General features: G+C 38.4%; 1 protein-coding gene across 7 annotated transcripts in view; it reads left to right on the top strand.

The window, feature by feature from the left end:
- The window catches only part of BTBD7 (BTB domain containing 7), a 52,039-nt gene that overhangs the window by 12,228 nt on the left and 16,906 nt on the right, over nucleotides 1-22,905 (top strand). For 4 of the 7 annotated variants that reach the window (XM_036013494.1, XM_028507008.2, XM_036013477.1 and 1 more), the window contains exons 2-6: nucleotides 1,585-1,621; nucleotides 4,490-4,677; nucleotides 5,030-6,109; nucleotides 20,854-21,062; nucleotides 22,544-22,619. In XM_036013494.1, coding sequence (XP_035869387.1) covers nucleotides 4,596-4,677; nucleotides 5,030-6,109; nucleotides 20,854-21,062; nucleotides 22,544-22,619 — 1,447 coding nt within the window. In that variant the 5' untranslated portion in view covers nucleotides 1,585-1,621; nucleotides 4,490-4,595. Of the gene's footprint in view, nucleotides 1-134; nucleotides 1,622-4,489; nucleotides 4,678-5,029; nucleotides 6,110-20,853; nucleotides 21,063-22,543; nucleotides 22,620-22,905 lie in introns of those variants that run through there. The other 3 variants (XM_036013481.1, XM_036013489.1, XM_036013484.1) reach the window with 2 other exon arrangements.

Below are 22,905 nucleotides of genomic sequence, written 5' to 3'. Positions count from 1 at the left end.
AAATGCCAAGGTTGCAGGTTCAGTGCCCAGTCAGGGCACATACAAGAAGCAACCAGTGAATGCATAACTAAGTGGAACAGCAAATTTATGTTTCTCTCTCTGTGTCTGTCTGTCTCGTAAAAGTAAAATTGCTTAAAAAATGACTTTCTTTAAAAAAAATTAGGTGGGAAAGAGGGGATACTAATAGACTGACTTATATTATGGAGAAAATTAAAGGAGTTAATCCATGTAAATGGCTGAAGAATGGCTGGCTCATAGTACTCAACTGATGGGTGTTATGATAATTACAGTATTGTAATCACAGCATATATGTCTCTCTAGATTTTTATTCCTATGAGAAGGTGATAACAAACATTTAAATGCTAGCTGTAAGTTTTACACATCAAATTTAAGCATTTAAATATAAGCCAAAACAGTTTGATAATTCTGGAATCTGGGTAATGGAAGTTTGGTAGCTCAGTATACTGTTATTCTCTTTTGTGTATTTTTGAACATTTTTATGATACATTTTAAAATCAGAAATGTGATGATTTGAAAAAGATGATGCTAAGCAGTCCTGAAGTAAAGAAACCTGTTAGGCTGTATTTAATCCTACATTTTTCAAAATTTTGGGAAGATTCTGGAAATGCTGGCCCAGGGTTTTCTGAGGGGAGAGTTTGTTTTTGTTTTTTAAAAAATTGTCATAGGGTTGTTAATCCTCTGTGTTTCATTCAACATGACCCCCACCCCAACCCCAGTGAGGCCTGCTGCAGTCATTTATGTTAAGCCAGTTACAGTATGTCATCGGGTTGAGAATGGTGAAACTAGAAAAAGAACTTACCAGCCTTCTAGGGCCATTGCACCCTGTGGGCCTTTTCTAGTCCCATAGGCCCCTTTCCCCTTCCTTCCTTGTCACCCAAAAATTGGATTTCTTACTGTTTCACTTAGGAGACAGGCAAAGCTTGCCTGTAATGAAAACATCCCTGGAGAGATTAGACCATGATTAACTCTCATTTCCAGCATGTAAAGGCAGCAGATTAGGTTAATAAATAAATAACATAATACAGGGTTTTGTTTGCCTAAGAAATAAATGAACTCATTCCCTGAAGTTTTTGAGAAATACAGCTTTAGTGCTAGAACTACACAGTCAAGGTTACCCCCAGGATTTGGAATTAGGGACACAGGGTACACTTAATGGTCATATCTGATTCAGAAAAATCCCTCCCGCCAACTCTTTCCAAGGCCTTCGTTTCTTTTGGTGGTAGAGCCCCAGTAGGAGATGTGAATGTCACCCAGATCAGGCCATCTTGAAGGGGATTCCCAGGGACTAGAAGCTACCAGGAAGAGACACTATCCCTAAGTCCCAAAGACACTTTTATTTCAAGCCACCCCTCCATGACGAGACGCTGGCTGTCCCTGTGTTACTCATTATGGTGGCAAATGGCCAAAGCATCCTTACCTCAGCCTGTGACTTTCCTAGTGCTTGCTAGCTCTTCTGTGTCTCCAGTAGGACTAAGGATGTCTTGTAACCCTTGTGACTGCTTTAAATTATCTAATTGTGCCCCTCATAAAATTGAGCTTTCTTTTTTTTTTTTTTCTTTTAAGGTATTTTTGATGAGATTTAAATCTCTAATGGACCAATGTAAGTGCTTTGTGTTCCTACAAGTCTTACAAAATTCTCAGGTGAAAATGATTCTCGTGTGTGTGTGTGCACGTGCCCACATAATGTGGTGAAGGGAAGTAAGAGTGAGGACTCAGTTCACTGCCGTGGACACTCTGGTTTTCCCTCATCGGGAAGCAGGGCTCCATTCTTCCTCCTTTTGTTTCAACAGCACACTTTGTGCTGTGTTAGTGAGTTTTTTCTGCACTCAGTAGAAATAACAAAGGAAACAAGGAAGTAGTATGGAACTTCAAGAATGAGGAAAGAAGAAAAGGAGAAGAGGACGGCCATAGGAGTGACCCAGGAAACACTTGACCAGCACTCTGCATGTCCACCGTTACTTCCAGACTCAGAGCTCATCTTTTAAATATTTTCTTCTCATTCTTGGTATAGAGTTTTGTTTTGTGTAATGTTTTTATTCTGGATCATTTTTAAGATATTTCAAATCTGAGAAGGGATCGTCTCTGCCATTTTTATGGTTTAAATGCCAATCTTTAGTGACTGAAAATAGGATTTGACTTGTAAAGGAGGCCAGAGACTGGGCTTCCCAGGACCGTAATTTCTGTAAAAGAATCATGGAAAAATGCCTGAAAGAACCTTGAAACTTTTAAGGAGCTCAATTTGAAAATAAAGATTTATTAGACTAACTTTTTTAACAAGTTTGAACTGAAATTAACCCATGCAGATTTAGTTTCTGTGTTATAAGACTTGGTAATAAAAATGAATTAAAAAGAAGGCAGCCTTTTATATATTTCTAATATTTAAGATTAGAAGACTGAATTTATTTACACTAAGTGCCACACTTTAAGAAAACTGATTTTGCTGGAAGAAGTAATTTTCTTAGACCATTTAACATTTACAAATGTTAACATTTACCAAATAGTCAGTATGTTAAACTCCCAGATTAATAAACTTGCTGGGTAGTTCTTACAGCACGCACTGTCACGTCTCTGGCGGCCGTAGCCTTTCCGACTTCAGTAGCGTGCGCTAAAGTAAAAAGTCTGATGTGCTCTGTTTTCCTAGGTGGGCAGGTACATTTCAACTAGGAAATTTGCTTGTATGAGTATGCAATTTGATTGAAGTTACTTTGCATAATATCTAATTAGTGGAAAGTTTGCCAGCCTTTTCTTGGACACTATAGGTAGATAAGTCTATGCTTAAATAAATAAATTTTCATATACACAGTGGAAAAGGATGGAAGGAAAGCACATTGTTAATATTGATTTTCTTAAACTTGAATTCCGAAGGTTATGCTTTGTCAGTCAGTAACAGTGGAAACCAAGTTCCAAGATCTTGGCACAGTTCTGTTTCCAGCAGGATTTTTTGTGATCATGTGTTTGTGTTTTCCTCTATTTGTTAAAGCACTTCATCCTGCCCTATGAAGCTAGATTCACTGCCTCCCTGTGGGTTTCCCAACAGTTTTAATGATAGATTTTAAATTGTGTTTTCTCTGAAACTATTACCATTTTTAAATTTTAAAGTCAGATAAATTTTATATATCCAGATGCTGTAAAGAGTTAGAAGTATTTCTGTTAACGCTGTTCTCTCTTAGAGTCTCTGTTCCTACTCTGCGTATGTGGACCTCTAGCTAGCAGTTCTGACAGTCAGGGTTTCAGAGTTCGGGATTTATTCTGTAATTGTTAAATTATCTCTTACTGGCGCTCCTCTGCCCATGTTAAGTCAAAAGATCAGGTAATAGAAAGCAGTGTTTAACTTCCTTAAAGGCCATGGAACAAGTAACCTAAAGATATAGCGGTGCCTACGTCATTCCAGAATTCGTGACGAGTGCCAGAACCAAGGAGAACCAAACGTTGAGGCGTTTTCTCCTGCGGGGCGGTGTTGCGGCTCACGCATGTTCTAGCAAGTGCAACGAGTCCTGAGGCCCGAGCAAGTGCCGAGTGCTGAAACATTTTTTCTTGTCAAAATGGGACCAGTACAGGGTCTTATGAGTTCTAAAGCTGATGAGTACCGAGGTATGACTACTAGTTTCAGCTGTTCGTCATTCCTCCCCCCTCTTTCAGCAAAATGCCCAATTTTACAGATTAAAAATCAACTTAAGCGTTTTATCTAAGATAGAAAAACAATAAACCTATCATTTAATTAAATCTGCTTTTGTATAATGTACCAATATCAGCCTCCTAAGTGTTTGAAAATTGTTTTGAATATTAGATTATAATAACTGGCAGCTGCTTCTAAGGATTAAAAAAAAATAAAAAATTTTTTCTTGTCTGCCTGGCTGGCATAGCTCAGTGGATTGAGCATGGGCTGCGAACCAAAGTATCACAGGTTCAATTCCCAGTCAGGGCACATGCCTGGGTTGTAGGCCATGACCCCCAGCAACCACACATTGATGTTTCTCTCTCTCTCTCTTTCTCCCTCCCTTCCCTCTCTAAAAATGAATAAATAAAATCTTTAAAAAAATTTCTAGTCTAAATACTTTTCCTTGTGATTCTTTCCCCTGTAATTTGAATTACTTTCTGTAACTATATTTACATTAGTCTGATATGTTGCTTTTTACTGTCAGAAAGTATATAATTGGTATATTTTATGGCTCAAAATTGCACCTAACACTGATTCATAATTGATGTTTAACTACTTGTTTACATTTTCTAAAATTTTTACATGTGAATTTGACAGCATGTCATTATTTGCAAATAAAAGCAGTTTTCAGTAGCTTACTTTTTTTTTACTGTGCAATTTGAGATACATTTGAAAATATAAACTGGGGGGTGGAAATGGGAGGGAGCTGGGGAGCCCTGAGGGGGTGGGGCTGGGATGGAAGTAAAAGAAAACTACTTGAACAACAATTAAATGAAAATATGAATAAAATTATTTTTGTTTCATGTCAAGAAATGGATGAAAAGAGGCTGCTGGATCCAGGGTTGAAAGTTCGCAAAGGCCTCTGGGATTACACTCTGAAGAATCAGCAGATGGAATGCCTGAGTGACTGAAGAAAATGGGTGCTAATGCATCTAACTATCCTCATTCATGTTCCCCAAGGGTCGGGGGGAATTCTCAAGCCCAACAGACTTTTATAGGTAACTGTTTTGGGTTTTTCTAACTTTATTTCTTTAGTGGATATAAATAGAATTGTGTTTTCAGTGGTCTTTTTGAATGTAAAGAAGATTAAGCTGTGAAAAAGTTATTACAGATAATAATTCTATAGCATCCAGGATTTTTTTCCAACAAATGTAAATTTGTTCTGTTTGTCCTGTTCCTTATATAATATAAAAATGAGTTATTTGAACTTGTGTTTTTATAAAAACAAAATCAGGGTTTTTAAAAAATGGTTCAGAAATGACTATAAAAATTTTTAGCATGTTAAGATGAATGTTGAAAATGAATGTTAAAAAAAGAAACATTTTCATTTGTTTATAATTTCCTTCTTAGGGACATCATCCTATTCTCAGCAAGGCTATGGTTGTGAATCCAAATTATATAGCCTTGACCATGGCCATGAGAAACCACAAGACAAAAAAAAGAGAACCTCTGGCCTTGCCACCCTCAAAAAGAAGTTTATTAAGCGTCGAAAATCTAATAGGTCTGCTGATCACGCCAAGCAGATGCGAGAACTCCTGTCTGGGTGGGACGTGAGAGATGTCAATGCATTAGTGGAAGAATATGAGGGAACTTCAGCCTTAAAGGAGCTTTCTCTACAAGCCAGTTTGGCTAGACCAGAAGCTCGGACATTGCAGAAAGATATGGCCGATCTTTATGAGTATAAGTATTGTACTGATGTAGACTTAATATTTCAAGAAACTTGTTTTCCTGTTCATCGTGCCATTCTGGCAGCAAGGTGTCCGTTTTTTAAAACACTGCTTTCTTCCTCACCCGAGTATGGGGCAGAGATCGTAATGGACATCAACACAGCCGGTATAGACATGCCCATGTTTTCTGCTTTGTTACACTACCTTTATACTGGAGAGTTTGGGATGGAGGACTCGAGGTTTCAAAATGTCGATATCCTGGTTCAGCTTAGTGAAGAATTTGGAACACCAAATTCCCTTGATGTAGATATGCGTGGACTTTTTGATTACATGTGTTATTATGATGTTGTCCTTAGTTTTTCTTCAGACTCTGAACTGGTTGAAGCTTTTGGTGGAAATCAGAACTGTTTGGATGAAGAGCTCAAAGCTCACAAGGCTGTTATTTCAGCACGGTCCCCATTTTTTCGAAATTTATTACAAAGGAGGATACGGACTGGTGAAGAAATCACAGACCGAACTTTGAGGACTCCCACGAGAATTATATTAGATGAGTCCATTATACCAAAAAAATATGCAAAAGTTATATTACACTGTATGTATACCGACGTGGTGGACCTCTCCGTTTTGCACTGCAGCCCTTCCGTGGGGAGTCTCAGTGAAGTTCAGGCTCTCGTCGCGGGCAAACCGAACATGACCAGGGCGGAAGAAGCCATGGAGCTTTACCACATAGCACTGTTCCTGGAATTTAACATGCTGGCACAAGGTAGGAAGTCCTGATTTTTAGTTTTGCTTTCAAAAGGTGCCCATTTGTCTTCCAGAATGAAAACATAGCCAGTACGTTCCCTGATTTCAGTGTTTGGGGTGTGAAAGGGCCAGTTTATTTCAAATGTATAGTTATGACATCTAAGACAGAATTAAGGGCTAGTATTAATGTGTCGCTTCATTTCGTATTAAAAACAAGCATTCAGAACTAGTGACTAAGAGCAGTACATGAGACTTAAGGCTCTTTCTTTCCTAATGTAAGACGATAGGTGTGGGGATATATAATCACCCAGCTACCACCCACCTACACCCTGTCTGCACCCAAGTTTTGAACAAGCCGTGTTTCTGGATTTCAAGGTTATACTTGATCTAGGACTTGGATAACTTACATTGCCTTATTTACATTTGGTGTCTTATGGATGCTGAAGTGTTTAGAATAAGAACGAAAGTTCTTAACAACAATGAATATAGTCACAATTGGGTATATTCAAATTTATTGACTCAAAGAATTAGTCAGGGTTTCTGATTTCAATTTTAAAATATTCTGTATCTTTTCAAGCTCAGCTTGTACATAAAGCAGCAACCTACAGCCTGTATGACATGGAAGGTACAGTTAGTGCTAGACTCGTGCCTTCATTTAATTTAAGCTAAAATTTCTAAGTTAGGGCAGCACATTTTTTAGTGTAGCCAAATTCATATATGGGCATTACATTAAAATAAATGAATCTGTTGGTAAACATTAGAATCTTAACATTTCAGAGCTGAAAGGAGACCTTCCATGGGAGAGCAGAGGGTAATTGCTGTCTTGACAGAGAGCATTCTTAGCTTTCTGTGGCCATATATTAAAAGAAAACAGGTTATATGGCATGAAATTACTTGAGAAGTTTAGCTAATGAGTATTGCTAAAAGAACATTAGAAGTTGCCAATTAGAAGAGAATGTTAATGGTTTCAGTAAAAGACATAAATTTAATAAGGAAAGCTAAGCACATGTTTCTAACTGGAAAATAATGTGTATTGTATGGCAAAATTAACAAATTAATAGGACTTTGAGAAAGAAAAAAATAAAATGAAGCCCCAGTTAAAGCACATGTCACAAATAAAATGAGAAGAATTATGTAGAAGACATTGATAAACATGAGTGAAAACATTGAGATTTCTACTACATGAAGAATTTTTAAAAATCTTATTTCACCATTGTCTTTTTAGTAATGGTACTAATCTTGTTTGTATAGTACAGTAAAAAATGTCATTAAAAGATTTTCCTATTAATCATTATATTAATAATAGTAGACCATTTAGATGTCAGACTATAGGAAAATGTGTTACCAAAAATAACCTATCAGCAGCTGTGGCTGGGTAGCTCAGTTGGTTGGAGAATCTTCCCAATATGCCCAGGTTGTGGGTTTGATCCCTGGTGAGGGCACATACAACAATCAACCAATGAAGGCATTAATAAGTAGAAAAACATATTGATGTTTTTCTCTCTCTCCCTTCCTTTCTCTCTAAAAGAATCAATAAATTAAAAAAATTAAACATTAGAAGCAGAGTTTTTAAAAAATAACCTAGGAGCTTGACCTTTTATTTTTTATTCTGTAAAACCAAAAATTGCTTTTACAGAAAAATTTGATGGTTGCAACATTACCAAAAAGGTATAAATAATATGGTTTTATTTTTGAGATGCTTAAAAAATAAGAAACTAAATGGTATTTTGTATATTTTACTATTTTAAAAGTGAGAAAGCATTTTTTCATATAGATGTTTTTGTTGTTAAGTTTTGAATGAAAAATAAAATTGTGAGCCAGCTCCCGGATTTTAGGTAATGGTTGATCTAGAGTTCTTTTATAATAAGTGAGATAATTTTCATAATCACTCAGCTAGAAATGTTATTATTATTATTATTTTGGGGGCATACACTGAGTAAACAGCTCTGATAATGTGAGAATATACCATGGTTTTATAATTTTTTGAGTAAAAATCCACTCTTTAAGAGAACTATAGTTTTCTCATGAACTTTAACAGCCTGATGGGCCTGCTGTAAGAATTTGTTTTCTTGTCACAAAATACTATTGACCTCAAAACAAAATAGCCCAGAAATAGCACCAACATCTACATGCGTATCCCATTATAGGACACTTTACAGTAGTACTCTTTAAACTGCAGACTTTATTTTTTCGTGTTAATCAAAAGTAGTTTTCTTGCAGGAAGTCAGGGGGTGAAGGTGGAAGAGGTTATAAGGGGGATAAATGGTGATGGAAAAACTAATTTTTTTTTAAATTTTATTTTAATCATTGGAAAAACTAATTTTAAAAAGGAAAGCAAAAGTATAGTTTTCAATCTTTGGAATATGAAATTTATAATTTTAGTTCCAAAATGAACTCTGTAATGCATTGCCCATATTTTTAGTCATAATACATATGATTATATTGTATTGAGTTAAAACTCTAACAAACAACTGAAAGCAGTGACCTGATTTTTTTCCCTAGCAATTTGGCTAGATTCCAAGAATGAGTGACTTGAAACAAAGAGCAAAGACTAGCTGTCCTCACTCACTGCTCAGCTCCTCCGGCTTAACCCTCCACTCCATTGTTCCCGTGGTGACACTCTTCCTTCTGTCTTAGTCCATTTGTGCTGGCAGTCTGTTTTACTTCTGCCTGTGATGGTTTCCTCTTCAGCAAATTGTCCCGACTGCACTTCCTAGAGAATAATGGGGCTAAGTTAGAGACCATTATCAACAGAGCAGAGTAGTAAGTGTAAGTTTCAGTTAAACACGCACTTTATTTAGATGGAGAATTAATGTTTCAGGAATGGCAGTTCAGATGACTCTTCAAGTTATCCATCTCAGATCATGAAACTTAGCACTTAATGTTTTTTACACAAAATTATGACTTGGGTTGTAAAGTGTAATGTTTAATTACATGTTTTATTTTAGAACCTGAACCATTTTTCATATGGATGGCAAATGCTCCACCTCTGACCCTCTCTGCTCATACTTTTCTTCGTCTTGAAATATTTTTGCCTTTGATCTCTAAGTGTCCAAATTCTACCCCACCCTTTAAAACCAAACTTACGACTTTCCTTGTATTGTTTTAGGCATTCCAAATTAAAGTATTTTTCACTTCCTGCAAATTTCTGAGACTTATTTTTAGACTTTCACATCTTCTAACCTGTGTTACCTGTCTTATTTCCTCTCTCAATTAGTGTATTACATACTCTAAAGACAAGATCAGAGTTTTTGTCATATTCGAATCACCCTGAGAACCTAATACAAGTGTTCTGCTTTTTAAGTTACATATTTTGAATTATCTTTAAAACCTGTGAAAAACATGTAACTTTTCTTCTTTGAAAAAATGGAGGAATGTAATCATTGTTTATATGAGGTTTACAAACACTAAACCTCAATCTAGGGGATAAAATACGAAGTATTACTTATGAAAGTAAGTTTAAATGTGGTCTAAATGGCATACAACTCTCTACCATTAAACTTGGTTTTAAGTTAAATTTCAAGTAAAATTATGTCATCGAGTCTTTACTTTTTTGGTCCATTGATATGAAATAGAATATCAGTTGGATTTAAAATATTCATTGATGATAGCCAAGGATTAATCGAGCAAAAAATAATAAAGAGAAAGAATTCACAGGTACGGACAACAGTGTTGTGATTGTGGGGGTGCGGGGTTGTGGAGGTTGGAAGAGGGTACAGGGGAAATAAATGGTAATGGAAAACATGTAATACAATCAAAATAAGTAAGAGTTAGCTAACAAAAAAGTTTAATCCCAGGTCAATCCTTTTGTAATTTATAATTTAGATTTAAAAACTAATTATGTATCTAAAATTTCAGTAATAAAAATGTGTTTACAGTAATAAAATAAATATAATTTAGAATGTTAAAGTAACTTGGAAATTATTATTCTAAATTAGGCATTTTTTTTACTTTTTTGCCATGTTTAATTTATTAAGGAAATATAGAATTGTAAAGGGTTGTCATTGGTTCTTGTCTGTTGAAAGTAGAGTATGTATTCACCCTTATTTGAAAATTTAAAAGACGGTGAGTGTAAATTAATATTACGGCTTGTTATATGACTTTGTAAATGTCAGTGTTTATTAGGCACTTTGTAGCCATAACCAAGAAGTGTTATTTCTAGGTACAGTTCATCTACAGTAAAATCTATGAAATTTTTTCTATTTGTTTTTATTTAACTAGAAACCTTTTCTCAGCAATAAGCAAAACTTTTTCTCTGTGATACTAAAATTCTGAGGATGCCACAGTAGAGGGAAACGATGAAACAGGAGGAGGTTTGTTCTGTTTTATTCTGTTCCCACCCATCCCAAATTGTGTATTTATTGTGGTCAAGGTCTGAGAAACTGGATTTCATTTGAACGTGACAGACATTAGTATAACCAGTAAAAGATGAAGTGCTATACCGAGGTGGTATGGATATGAACACAAAACTTTGAGCAGCAGAGTCCCGCTATTCAGAGCACAGGAAACCCGAGTCACCGCGAAGAGAGCAGATGACATCTCCCATGGTGCTGCCCGGTGCCACGTGTTCTGAAGTAGAGACAGGCTCGTGCACGTAGGGCATCACACTTCGTCTTGAGTTACTGAGATACCTGTTTTTGCTATACTTTGCATGTATCGATATTTATATATGACTTTCACAGTAAAACAGAATAGTTAATTATATGAATTGATCAAAACTTGTAATGGCGATAAGCTTAAAAAAGGGCACATGGTTCTTTTAAGACCTTAAAAGCTAATTTTTTAAATTTCAGATTAGCTGTGGCTGGAGTGTCTTAGTTGGAGCCCTCTGGTGAGGATTAAATAATAAAATTTGGGGCTAGCCTATGTTTCTATGCAAGATGAGAATTAAAGTTTTTTTAATTTCGCTGTGTGCCCAGACTTGATGACAGGCGCTTGACGCATGTTGTTGCACTTCATCCCCATCGCCCTGTGAAGCTTGGAGAATGGGTTTCTGATCTGTACGGAGAAGCTCAGGGCTAAATAACAGTGCGCAGATTTTACGGTGTTTTGTAAACCTGGACTTTGAGGTCACGTCTGTGTTCTAGTCCTGGTTCTGCCACGTACTGACTGTGTGAATTCTGCCTGGGTTCCTCTGCCTGAGCCCGCTTCTTCTTCGTGGAAATGCAGGCAGCACCGACGCCTGGCCCATAGTTGTCGGTGCCTTAGTAAATGTTTCAAAACTGAATGCAATAACTCCTTAGAAAATGTATCTATAGCAATAAGTTATTTCCCTTACGCATCATTTGAAAGCATGGTTTCCAAGTTTCCAAAGTCAAAAAACCCCAGATTCAGATTTTAAAAAAACAATACATGTGATTATAATTTCAGAGAACTTTCAACCTTAGATGGAAAACAGGGCCGTAAGAAATGGTCCATAGAGCTTTCCTGTGGCGGTGGGCTCTTTGCTCTGAAGTGCCACTTTGATTCAGTTACAGTTGTCCTGTCCTCCTAGAAACACTGACAGGTGGCTTAATTGCTGCCTTTGCCTAAAGCCCCAACTTATTTTTATTTTTCTGACTCTACCATAGTGAAACTTTGAATATTCGTATACCTTTCATTGCCAAGAAGTATAAAAACTATGCAATCCAAGAAGCAGGTTGTTTGGTATAAGGAAAATAGGATCGGGGGAGGTCATGAGTGACTGAGGAGGGAAATACCTGGGCTCTTCAAACTCAGTATTGAGATACATAGAGTTAAGTTTCTGCCTTAAAAACAGATACTGTACTTAGCTCCTAAAATTTCAAAATAGAAGGATTCTGAGCAGACAGAAGTATTCTGTCTACTTTTGGCTTTGGATGAGGCTAGAATAAAGTATTCTAAGAATTTAGATAGATTAGTAATGCTATTATTTAGCTATTGCTGTGTGCAAGACACCGGGCTAAGCTCTTTCTGTGGAACACCTCACTTAATCTTTACAATAACCTACTTGGTAGCTACTATCATTTTTCCCATTTTGGAGATGAGGAAACAAAATCCTTAAGTTGTTACTTCCCCAAGGTGTCTTCTAGTGATCAAAAGATGGACTTCAAAACAAGAACTTACACTCAGTAGCTAAGTTTCCTATATACTTTGTATTCATAAATAAGCCATCTCCCATAGCAACTTTAAATTTGTATGATTTATTTCAAAAGCAGTTCATGTGTATCACTGAAGAAAGGGTGTGATACAGAAACACGGCCTAAGGTACATTTTCACCCACTACCACTTCTTTCCCCAAACTCTTAACTTTGAACAGTTAGGAGTTTTCTTACAAACCTTTATATGTGCAGGAATGGTGTGTGTGTATTTCACATGCATATCTTATTCTGTTGTATTGGGTTGGCCAAAACATCTGTATGTTTTTTTTTCCATAAAAAGACACATATTTTTCATTTTCACTAGCAACATTATTGATTTGGATATTTTAAGTGTGTCTCCCACTATCTCCCTCATGGTATAGCGCTGATTGTTCTCAATTAATGGCTTGATTTGATCACTATCACTTCAGCTGGTCTGCCCAGCCATGGAGCCTCACTCACCCAGAGAGAAGTCTCCAGCACAAAACTTCGCAAACCACTTTTGACACATTCAATCAGTCACAGCACCTTCTCCGTACATGGCACAAATCATTTTTTGTGTTTCAGTTGCATTTTTACCTTTCTTGAAAAATAAAGTTTAATATGCTAAAACTGTTGCGTATTTTCTTCCATCTTCAGAAGAAAATTTCTCCCATTAAAATGGGTACACAAAAATTTACCAGTTTTGTTAATTTTTTTCTTAACGCACATTGGTGTGACAGCTGTCACAATACAATCTAACAAAATTGTTTCGAATAAGGTTAAAGACAACTAAGCACTGAATACTAGAGCCATCCTCTGGAAAAAAAACCAAACTTTTTGGCCAACCCAGTACAAAGAGCATCACACTGTATGCTGTATTATTTGTTGCTTTTGCCTTTATAAATACCTCCTAAAGACTGGATCATAATTTGGAGTGTGTTTATATGGAATCACTGAAACAGTGAATACAAGCTGTTCTGAAAGTTCCTTGCTTCCAGCTATTTTTTTCATGTATTTTGATGGAAAGGAATATCAGTTTCTGTTATAAATTAACATGGGCTAACCTCACTATGTCTCCGTGAAGGGGGTGACTGATGCACTAAATGATTTTGAGCTCTGTTTTGGCATTTCCGCTAGAACATTTTTGTATACCTCATATTAGCATTGACATGTCTATAAAACTTCTGATAAATGCTTTGTATGCCATGTCACTTGAAGGCAGAATATCCACGCATGTGAAAATAGTGCCAGAAAATGGAAAACAGTTTGTGTGCTTAAATGTCTGTTTCTAACCATATTCCTCTGCAACCACAATAGAGTCGGCCTGTTTCAAAGTGGATTGGTTTTAAATTTACATTTCCACTGTCAGTGTTCTTCCTAATTGAAATTTTCATTCAAGGACATTGTGGAATTTTGACACTGATTCATGAAAATATTTCCAGAAAATACATGGTTTTTCTAAACCCGCTGATATCGGAGCTTGTAGCTAAGGTTCAGAAAATGTTCTAAGCTAAATTTTGTACTTAATAGTTTCTTTGTTATCCTTACAGCTCATCTTCAATTCCAGATTGATAGTTATTAAAGTGAAACAATAAAAAGACTGTGTTTAAAGTCTTCCGCGGTATGAGCTGCTCTCCTAAACTACATTTTGATGTGAGATGCGTTGTTCTAAGGGAGCACACGATCATCTGTAAGAGATAACTGACCAGTATATAGCAAAAAAATCACTGATTTTATTTTCTGAAAATAGTAACATGTTTCTACACACAAAAGCTTTAGATTGCTCTTTTATTATAATGGAATTAAGGATGCTAGCTTATATTTTGTCACTAGTGAGACAGTGGTTTTAGGGTAGTAAACAGGTAGAGGTGTAAATGGGTATTTTTTGGTCTTAGATAAAGAGCTGTGAACCTCTGAGTTTTTCACATGCTGAGTGCTAGGATTGTTTTCATTTAACAATGTAATAAATGATCTTTGAGAGGAAATTGCATGGTACATTTAGGTTGTCATAGCTTTATGATCTTTGACTTGCTCTACCCTCTTTAGACTATATTCCCTCCTTAACTACCCCCATCCCTCACAAACCCCGGGGCTGGCTTTGGGGTCTGGATGCTTCGGTGCTGCAGTGGGGCCTCCCTGAGGAAATAGTTATAGTGGTAGCTGGTACTGTAAGTTGAAACAGTGTACTATGTTATATTATTTTATTTGACCCTAAAAATAATCTGATGAAGTAAATTTTGAGGATCGGGAAACATTTTTCAGATGAGGAAACGGGGAAAATTTTACACATCACACAGCTCCAGGGAGCAGGGACCGGGCCTGCGCAGTCCGACTGCAGGTGTGTGTTCTGCACCCCTCTTCTGGCAGGGCACCTGCACGCGAGAGCCTGTGCTCGTGTTCCGGGCGTTCAGGCACCCCGCAGGTCTGGGCAGAGCCCCTGCACTGCGCTGTAGCAGAGGCTTATTCGCGATGCCTTTGCCAGAGGAATGACGTCCCATGAATACCTTTCCTTTTCCTTATGCCGTTCTCACTTACCTCCCCAGACACTTAAATAGAAATGTTAAAAGTGTCGCATTAGGGCTCTGGCTGCTGTGGCTCAGTGGATTGAGCGCTGGCTGGCAAACCAAAAGGTCACCAGTTTGATTCCCAATCAGGGCACAAGCCTCAGTTGTGAGCCAGGTCCCCATTAGGGGGCGCAGAAGAGGAAACTACACAGTGATGTTTCCCTCTCCTTCTCCCGTCTCCTCTAAAAATCAATAAATCAAATCCTTTTTTTAAAATGTCGTGTTAGGGAACATTATAAAGTAAACATTAAAAATACATAAATCTATTCAATTAAGAATCTTAAGGGTTCTTAAACTTAGTCTTTTTGTTTGTTTCTTTTTATGGCTTAAAGAGAAATCTTCAATCTTTATCAATGGCTGTCTGTGTGGTTTGGCCTCTGCCTCTATTTACTAAGTTAAAGGTGATTCCCTAGAAGTTTTCAGCTTCTTTCCCATCTTTGTCTGCATTTCCCTCTCGCACAGCCTGGCCAAAGCTCTGAGAGTGAAGAGTACAAGCACTTGGCGCACATTTGCACACACAAGCAGCACAAATCTCACTGCCGCTTTCCCTTCAGTAGGGAGTGATGTTCTCAAAGAAGAGAAGGTTCTCGTTTCCTTTACGCTGTTTGCTGGATTTTGTGGTCGGTGGTTAATATCATACTGAGCCCTGAGGAGAGGAATATCCGACAACTTTCATAGTCTGGTGGGGCTTTGTTTTTTGTTTTGTGTTTTAGTAATTTGACCTTTTTTTAAGATTTTATTTATTTTTAGAGGGGGAAGGGATGGGAATAGAGAGAGAGAGAAACATCAATGTGTGGTTGCTGGGGGTCATGGCCTGCAACCCAGGCATGTACCCTGACTGGGAATCGAACCTGCGACACTTTGGTTCGCAGCCCGAGCTCAATCCACTGAGCTACGCCAGCCGGGGCAGTAATTTGACTTTTTGAACAGGTACATTCACATGAAACAGTATTCAAAAGGTAAGAAAAGGCAACTCATTGAAGAGTCTCCTGTCCTTCCAACTTTTTGTCTCCCAAGCACTCAGCTTCCCTTCACAGAGGTAAACAGTGATGCCAGTTTCTTGTGTTTTCTTCCATCCAGAGAATGTCTCAGAACATAGCTTTTACAATATATTGAGAGGGGCATAGAAAGATATTTAGAATAGATCTGTAATGTTGGTAATGCTTTCTGGCACCTAGCTGCTGCAAGGGAATATTGTGACTATTAAAAGGGGCAGAAACTTTAGAAAGATATACTTCCATGTGGGTAACGGTGCTACACTCTGACTCTGCTTCTGTGTTACACCTCTCTACCCACCAGGGACAACCACATTGTGAGCGTTAGCCGAAAGGGTGTGAGAAATGAAACCCAGAGAAACTCAGCCTACTGTTCTTTTGTAGTGAAAATAGATTTAATTTAGATTTCTTTTTTCCAGCTCTATTGAGATATAATTAATATAATATTGTGTAAGTTTATAGTGTACAGTGTATTGATTTGATACATGTATGGATTACAGAATGTTTCCCATAAGTTAACACAACCTTTACCTCACATAATTAACGTTTTGTTGTCACGGTGAGAACATTAAAGCTGTCTGCTCCTAGCAGCTCTCAAATATACAACGCAGTGTTGTTACCTGTAATCACCATGCCGTACATTAGATCCCTGGACTTCATCCAACCCGTAACTGAAAGTTTGCAGCCTTTGAACAGTGTCTCCCTTTCTTCCACTCCTCAGCTCCAGTAAACTACCCTTCTGCTCTGTTCTGAGTTTGTTGCTTTGGATTTCACATATTCATGAGATCCTGCAGTATTTGTCTTGGTCTGACTTAAAATAATGCAGCCAGGGTTCATCCACATTGTCACAAATGTCAGGAATTTCTTTTTGTGGCTAAGTAATACTCCATTTTGTATATGCAGGGTGAGGCCAAAGTAGGTTTACAGTTGTTTGTATGGAAAATAATAAAATAATAATAATATAGAAATAAACTGTGTTTTGTGTACTCACAACTGTAAGCCTACATTTGCTCCTTCCTGTGTAACACATTTTTCTTTATCCAGTCATCTGTTGGTGGCACTTGCATCATTTCCACGAATCGGCTGCTGTGAACATGGGGGTGCGGGGGTCCCTTTGAGACAGTGATTTCCTCGTCTTCAGACATGTGTACCTGGTAAAGGGGCCGCCACATCACATGGTAGTTTCATTTTTAATTTTTTGAGGCACCTTCGCAGTTTTCTGCAGTGGCTGTGTCAATTTATATTTTCACCAACAGTGCACCGGGGTCCCCTTTCCTCCACATCCTCGCCAACACTGCCTTTCACCTGTTTGGTAATAGCCATTCTAACAGGTGAGATTGTATCTCGTCGTAGTTTTGATTTACATTCCCCTAATGATTAGTGGTGTTGAGCGCCTTTTCACGTATTTGTTGGTCATTTGTATGCCTTTGGAAAAATGTCTTTTCAAGTCTTTTGTCCATGTTTTAATCACATTGTTTGCTATTGAGTTGTATCAGTTCCTTTTTTTTTTACAATAACCCTTTATCAGATACATGATTTGCAAATATTTTCTCCCAATTCTATAAGTTGCCTTTCATCTTGCTGATTGTTTCTTTTTGTATACAGAAGCTTTTTTAGTTTGATGTGGTCCCACTGGTTGATTTTTGCTTTTTAGTCTCATATCCAAAAAGTCATCACCAAGACCAATGTCAAAAAGCTTTTTTCTGAAGCTTTCTTCTAAGAGTTTTATAGTTTCGGGCGCATTTAAGTTCTTACTCCATTTTGAGTTAATTTTTATGAGTGGTTTAAGATAGCGGCCCAATTTCAGTGTAGGGGACAGATTTAAAATAAAAACAGAATGATCAGCTATTAATGGTATCTTGGATTTGGGCTTTGGGAAAAGGAATCAATAATAGTACTCAGGTTTCTGGCTTTGGTGACTGAGGAGATGAGATATTCTTCTTTAAAGCAGAGATTAAAATGGGGTAATAGGTTTCTCAGAGGAAATGAGTGACCGTTGAGGTTAAGATGTCTGCAGATACCCGTGTAGGCACCCGTGTGGAACCTCCAGTGGGAGGCTGACCAAGTGAGCCTGGGGGTCGGCTGCAGCTGCGGGCTGCAGGTGTAGGCCTGGAAGCCATGAGGGCGCAGTGCAAGAGCACGGGGGCGATGACGTCACCCAGGAAAGGGTGCAGGAGCTGGAGCCGGGTATTCACAGCACCTGGCCAGCAGCAGGGTGCTGGAACGGATGAAGGGTTTCAAGAGTACATGCAGTCTCATTTAACCTCCCAACAGCCCTGAGGTAGGAGTCTAATCCCACTTTTACAAATGAGAGCATTCGAGCTCAGAGTAGTTCAGTGATTTTACTGAGAGTGACTCTGCGCTAAGTGGTCGGAGTGGGATTTCAAGTCCCATCTGTGTGATTTCAAAGCCCATCGTTTTCTTACGTGTCTTACTTCTTTGTACACCTCAAGTTTAAATAAAATGGTGTTACCATTATTTTTTTCTTTACCTCTGCCAGTATTCTGGTTTAGTAAGATTGTGGTACATCCTTTTAAATAACCTTTTTTTTCTCTGAATCCCCCTGCTCCATCCCTGAACACATTTGTCAGATTACCTTTTCCGTGAGGCTGACTCCTGGTACTCACCCTCTAGTCCAGTGTCTGCTTTAAAACCACAGACTCGACAGCAGCCCTCCACTGGCTCCCAAGAGAGGCCTGTCCGCCTGGCATGCAAGGCTCACCGTAAAATCACAAGAGCCGTTCAGAACGTTTCCACATTTCCCGCATCTCATCGGTGCTTATTCACGTATCTGGATGTCGTCTACATGTAGATTTCATTGCGATGATCTCAGTGTTCTTTATAAGGATTTCATTTTAATGTTTAAATTAAATTTTAACCTTTATATTGCTCTTACGTTTACTCTGTTATCGTTTTTCTTGAAATGACTCTTTGTGGTGGAAGCAGCTTAAATGTCATGTGACATGAGTTCCATGTCATTGCAGGGGCTTTTTGTCCGCTCATTTCTAATGTGATAAGCCAGTCTTTGCATCTACATTTTTCTAGAAGGATCCTTTTTTTTTTCTTTTTTTGAGAGGAGGAGAGGAGAGCAATTCTAATCATTAGAAGCTTAAAATTAGAAATATGCTCAATATGGAGTCAATACCCTCCTTTAACACGTTTGTTTCCAGGACCTGCCCCAGGAGCGGCCCTGAAGTTGGTCCTTTCTCCTTTGCCTCCCGCAGTGTCCTCAGCCATCTCAGGATAGTTCTCCTTCTCTCCTTAGAGACGTAAGCCAAATACTCGTGTTTGCTTGGACCTTTTCTCCTATGACAGGTCTTAAATTTCCTCCTGAGGACTCTGGAGTTTTGTCGGTGCCCCATCTTAAAACGCGGGTCCCGGACACTGCGCCCCACGGGAGAGCAGGACAGTGTTCTTCCTTTGATCAGGGCCCTTGCTTGCGTCTTAACAGCCTGAGATTTCTGCAGCTTTATAGCAGCCACGGTACACTGTACATTCACTCACCTAAACTACCCGGATAGGGTTTTTACATAGGCGGTGGTTACGCCAGTTCCCCCCTCATCTACTGCTGTGCAGCTGATTTTCTTTCATCTTGAGAACTTGCCCACCTTCCTAGTTATACATTTCATCTTCATTTTGTCCCATCGTTTCAGCCAAGTGTGGTCATGTTACCCAGTGTGTTGTTAACCATGTTTCCCAGTTTTAGGGCATCTGGAGATTTCAAAGCATGCTTTTCACGTCTTCTTTCAAGTTCTTAATAAATATCGCAAAAACCGAGACTCTCTGGCTCATCTGCCAAGTTGATCAGTGCTACTTAGAAGGGTCCTGTTAACCACTTTGCTGTCATCCACCTTCACCTCTTCGTCATCTCTGCGAAGGCCTCACTTGTAAATTCAACCGAGCTTCATTTGGTGCCCACCATGTGACAGAGGTGCTAGAGACAGAGTGAAGCCGGCAGCCCTGTCTCGTGGAGCTAGCGATCTAGAGAGAGCAGGAAGTATTTTGTTAAATGTTCTGCAGAATCTGGTCTACACAGTTCCCTAAAGTATTCTCTTTATTTGGTACCATATCAGAAAAGGAAATAGGAATCATTACTTTTTGTAGACTTTATGTTGTTAACTACTGAGGATCTGTCACTTGAAACTGGGATTCATTTCCTTTCTCTTTTCACCTTCCATGGTTTCACAGCAGTTTTGAGCTCTGGAAGTCTTTGGAGTTTGGCTGGATCTTTGCAAGCCCTGGGCTCAGTAGAGAGCAGCCTGTTTAGCCACATTTCTGTTGTTGGTTATATGAGCATTTCATTTTTTTCGCCCCGTATTATCAGGGTCCATTTTAATTTTTAGTAAACTCAGTTATGAATTTCTGTTCAACTTGAGTCATTTTTTCTTCCACAGTCTTTGTCACTTAGATTTTATATTTTTCTTTAGATTTCGAAATGATTTTTCCTAAGGAGATTAACTGAGTAGCCTCAAATTTTCTTTTTTTTTTTCTTTGAGCCATAGAAAGTGCCATAGCCACTTTCTCCAGGATCCTGATCCTTTTCACTTAACCTTCTTATTTCTTTTTAATGCACCAGAATTAATCCCAAATGGGCTTAAAACTGCAAAGTTTTATCTGTATTCCAAGGGATTAAACTACCAAAGTGCAAGTTTTTTTTATTAGAATGATACAGAGAGCAGATGTCCTCCTAGTTTGTAGAAGGCAGCCCACCCGTTCTCTTCGCAAGCACGGATTTTCACCATCGTTCAAGCGCAGTCCGTGTCCTCCTTCCGGCCAGTGCCCACCTCGTGTCATTTACCCACTCTTTCCCCTTCGGTCTGCTCTCTTCCACTATGGTAGGAGATACTCGGATTGTGGGATTTTCACAGACAGATATTTTCTTAAATGATTGTAAGGATCTTCTGCCTTGTTCTGTGCATCTGTCTCTGTGGAACAGCAGAGCTCCTGCAGCGGTTAGTCCATTGTTACTGCCCGTCCCACCAAGCCTTGGTGATTCCCATGAGATTTTATTTATCTCCTCGTTCCTTTGTACTATTGCTGCTTTTAAGTGTCGTGTCTGACACGCTGATGTTCAATAAGTAATATTTATGATTGACCTCACGAAGTGTTTGCCCTCTCTTCCAGGCTGTGAGGACATCATTGCTGAGAGCATCTCGCTAGATACCCTAATTGCCATCCTCAAGTGGAGCTCTCATCCGTACGGCTCTAAATGGGTGCACCGGCAAGCTTTGCATTTCCTTTGTGAGGAGTTCTCCCAGATCATGACTTCGGATGTTTTTTATGAACTCAGCAAAGACCATCTGCTTACTGCTATCCAGTCTGACTACCTGCAGGTAATCATTTGTGCACCTGTCAGATTCATTGTCATTCGTACGTGCACCAAGAAACCCATCTGCATATTCTCACCTCGAGGGAGATCGGCGCCCCCTAGGATGGCCTCTTTACATTTGTACAGCAAAGCCATCTAGCTCTGGTCTTCGTGTACCCTGCTGCTGTGACTCGACATTGTGAACCGCCCGGGTCCTGACTGACCACACCAGAGGGGTTGAGACGGTAGGCAGGGTCAGGAGCACATCCCAACAGTGATTTCCTGGCTTCCACTGACAGTAAATTCACTATACCAGTGTCTTTCTTTTGGTGGAGTGTTAGATACTGAGGCTGTAGGCAGTAGCTTAAGCAGCACACATAAGAATAATAATTTCTGGTCTACTCAAATGCTCATTAAAACTCTGTGTATGTGTCCTGCCAATATAATGTTTATACTACTTAATGGTTTCAACTACTTATTTTTAATCAGAAGCGGTCTTTAGCAAATTCTGTGTTCTTGATTTATATATCCGTCTAATTTGGTAATTAAAACTAACAGTAGATTTAAAATATTGCAAAAATTTTCAGGTAAGGTATGTTCGAGCTTAATTTTCTTTTGCATCAGTTTTATGAATTTTAGGCTGAAAATTGTACAATAGTTTTAGTGTTAGGAAGACACAAAAACCCAGTGATCCATTTCTTATTTTTTTAGTTGTACTAGAGAAGTTACAAAATGCTTCCATCTCTGTCAGAAATGCAGTAAAGAGTCAAATACCCCACTTCGTGTCCGTGCTTTGATTGCAGTACAAACGTTGTTGTCTTGGGTTTGGTTTATTGGGATCTGTGTCTGTTAGCCTCGTTTGTCCTGATCCAGACCCTGAGCATTATGGGAGTTAGGGTTTGTCAGTTTTCTCAGATTATTGTCTTTAGGAGCTTTGTGTTTCTTCTTAGAAAGTAAAAACCTTGGAAAGCAGCCTAGATTTGCTTTACAATTTTAGATGAAATACGAAGAAATGAGGGGCACGTGCCATTTCACAGATGGTGCCCAACGGGTCTTCCGCCCATCAGTAGAGTACCTTGTGGGGTTGCTCTTGCAGGAGAGAGTGGCCACCGTGTATCCTTGTGCTTTGAATTTTATTTATTTACCTCATCTTGTCCCAAAAAGAATTCAAGGCAGCTGTATGAAGACCATATAGTAAGATAAAATAAAATAGGTGAAGAGAACAAGATAAAGGAAAAAATAAAGATGGAAATAAGAATAAAAAATTTAATTAAAGCCAAGAGTGAAGTAACTGGACAAAACCCATGTAGTACAGGCTTGTGTGTTTGCTGTTCATGGATGGACCACAAGTTTTCACTTAAACATGTCAGACGGCCCGTGGGAAGAGTGAAATGTGGTAGGGAAGTTGCACGCTGTGTTTACTTGACAACTTAGTAGAAGTCATTAATGAAATTAACCATTTACCTAATTTCAACAAAATAAATATAAATCATTTTTTTATTATAGGCAAGTGAACAAGATATCCTTAAATATCTGATTAAATGGGGTGAGCACCAGCTGATGAAAAGAATAGCAGACAGAGGTAAGCTCAGAAAGTTAGCTTGCACTGTTTTTCCCAAAAGCCCCCTGACATGAACATGTCAGTCTTAACAGTATCCACTGTTGCCTGGTGAAAATAAAAATTTTTATAAGTGGAAAGGGAATGCCTTGTTGGAAATAAATATACCAAAAAATTATATTTTGCAGTTTTAAAAGGATACTTTTAATGTTACTTGTCTATGTACTTAATATTAAATGTTGACTGATTTACAGAAGTAGTAGAAGGAAATTTTTCATTTAATGATTAAAGTATTACAGTGCATTTTGTT

The sequence above is a fragment of the Phyllostomus discolor genome, chromosome 1, assembly GCF_004126475.2.
Source record: "Phyllostomus discolor isolate MPI-MPIP mPhyDis1 chromosome 1, mPhyDis1.pri.v3, whole genome shotgun sequence".
Taxonomy (NCBI): Eukaryota; Metazoa; Chordata; class Mammalia; order Chiroptera; family Phyllostomidae; genus Phyllostomus; species Phyllostomus discolor.
The sequence above is the reverse complement of the archived record's forward strand: the minus strand, read 5'-3'. Positions and strand labels throughout refer to the sequence as shown.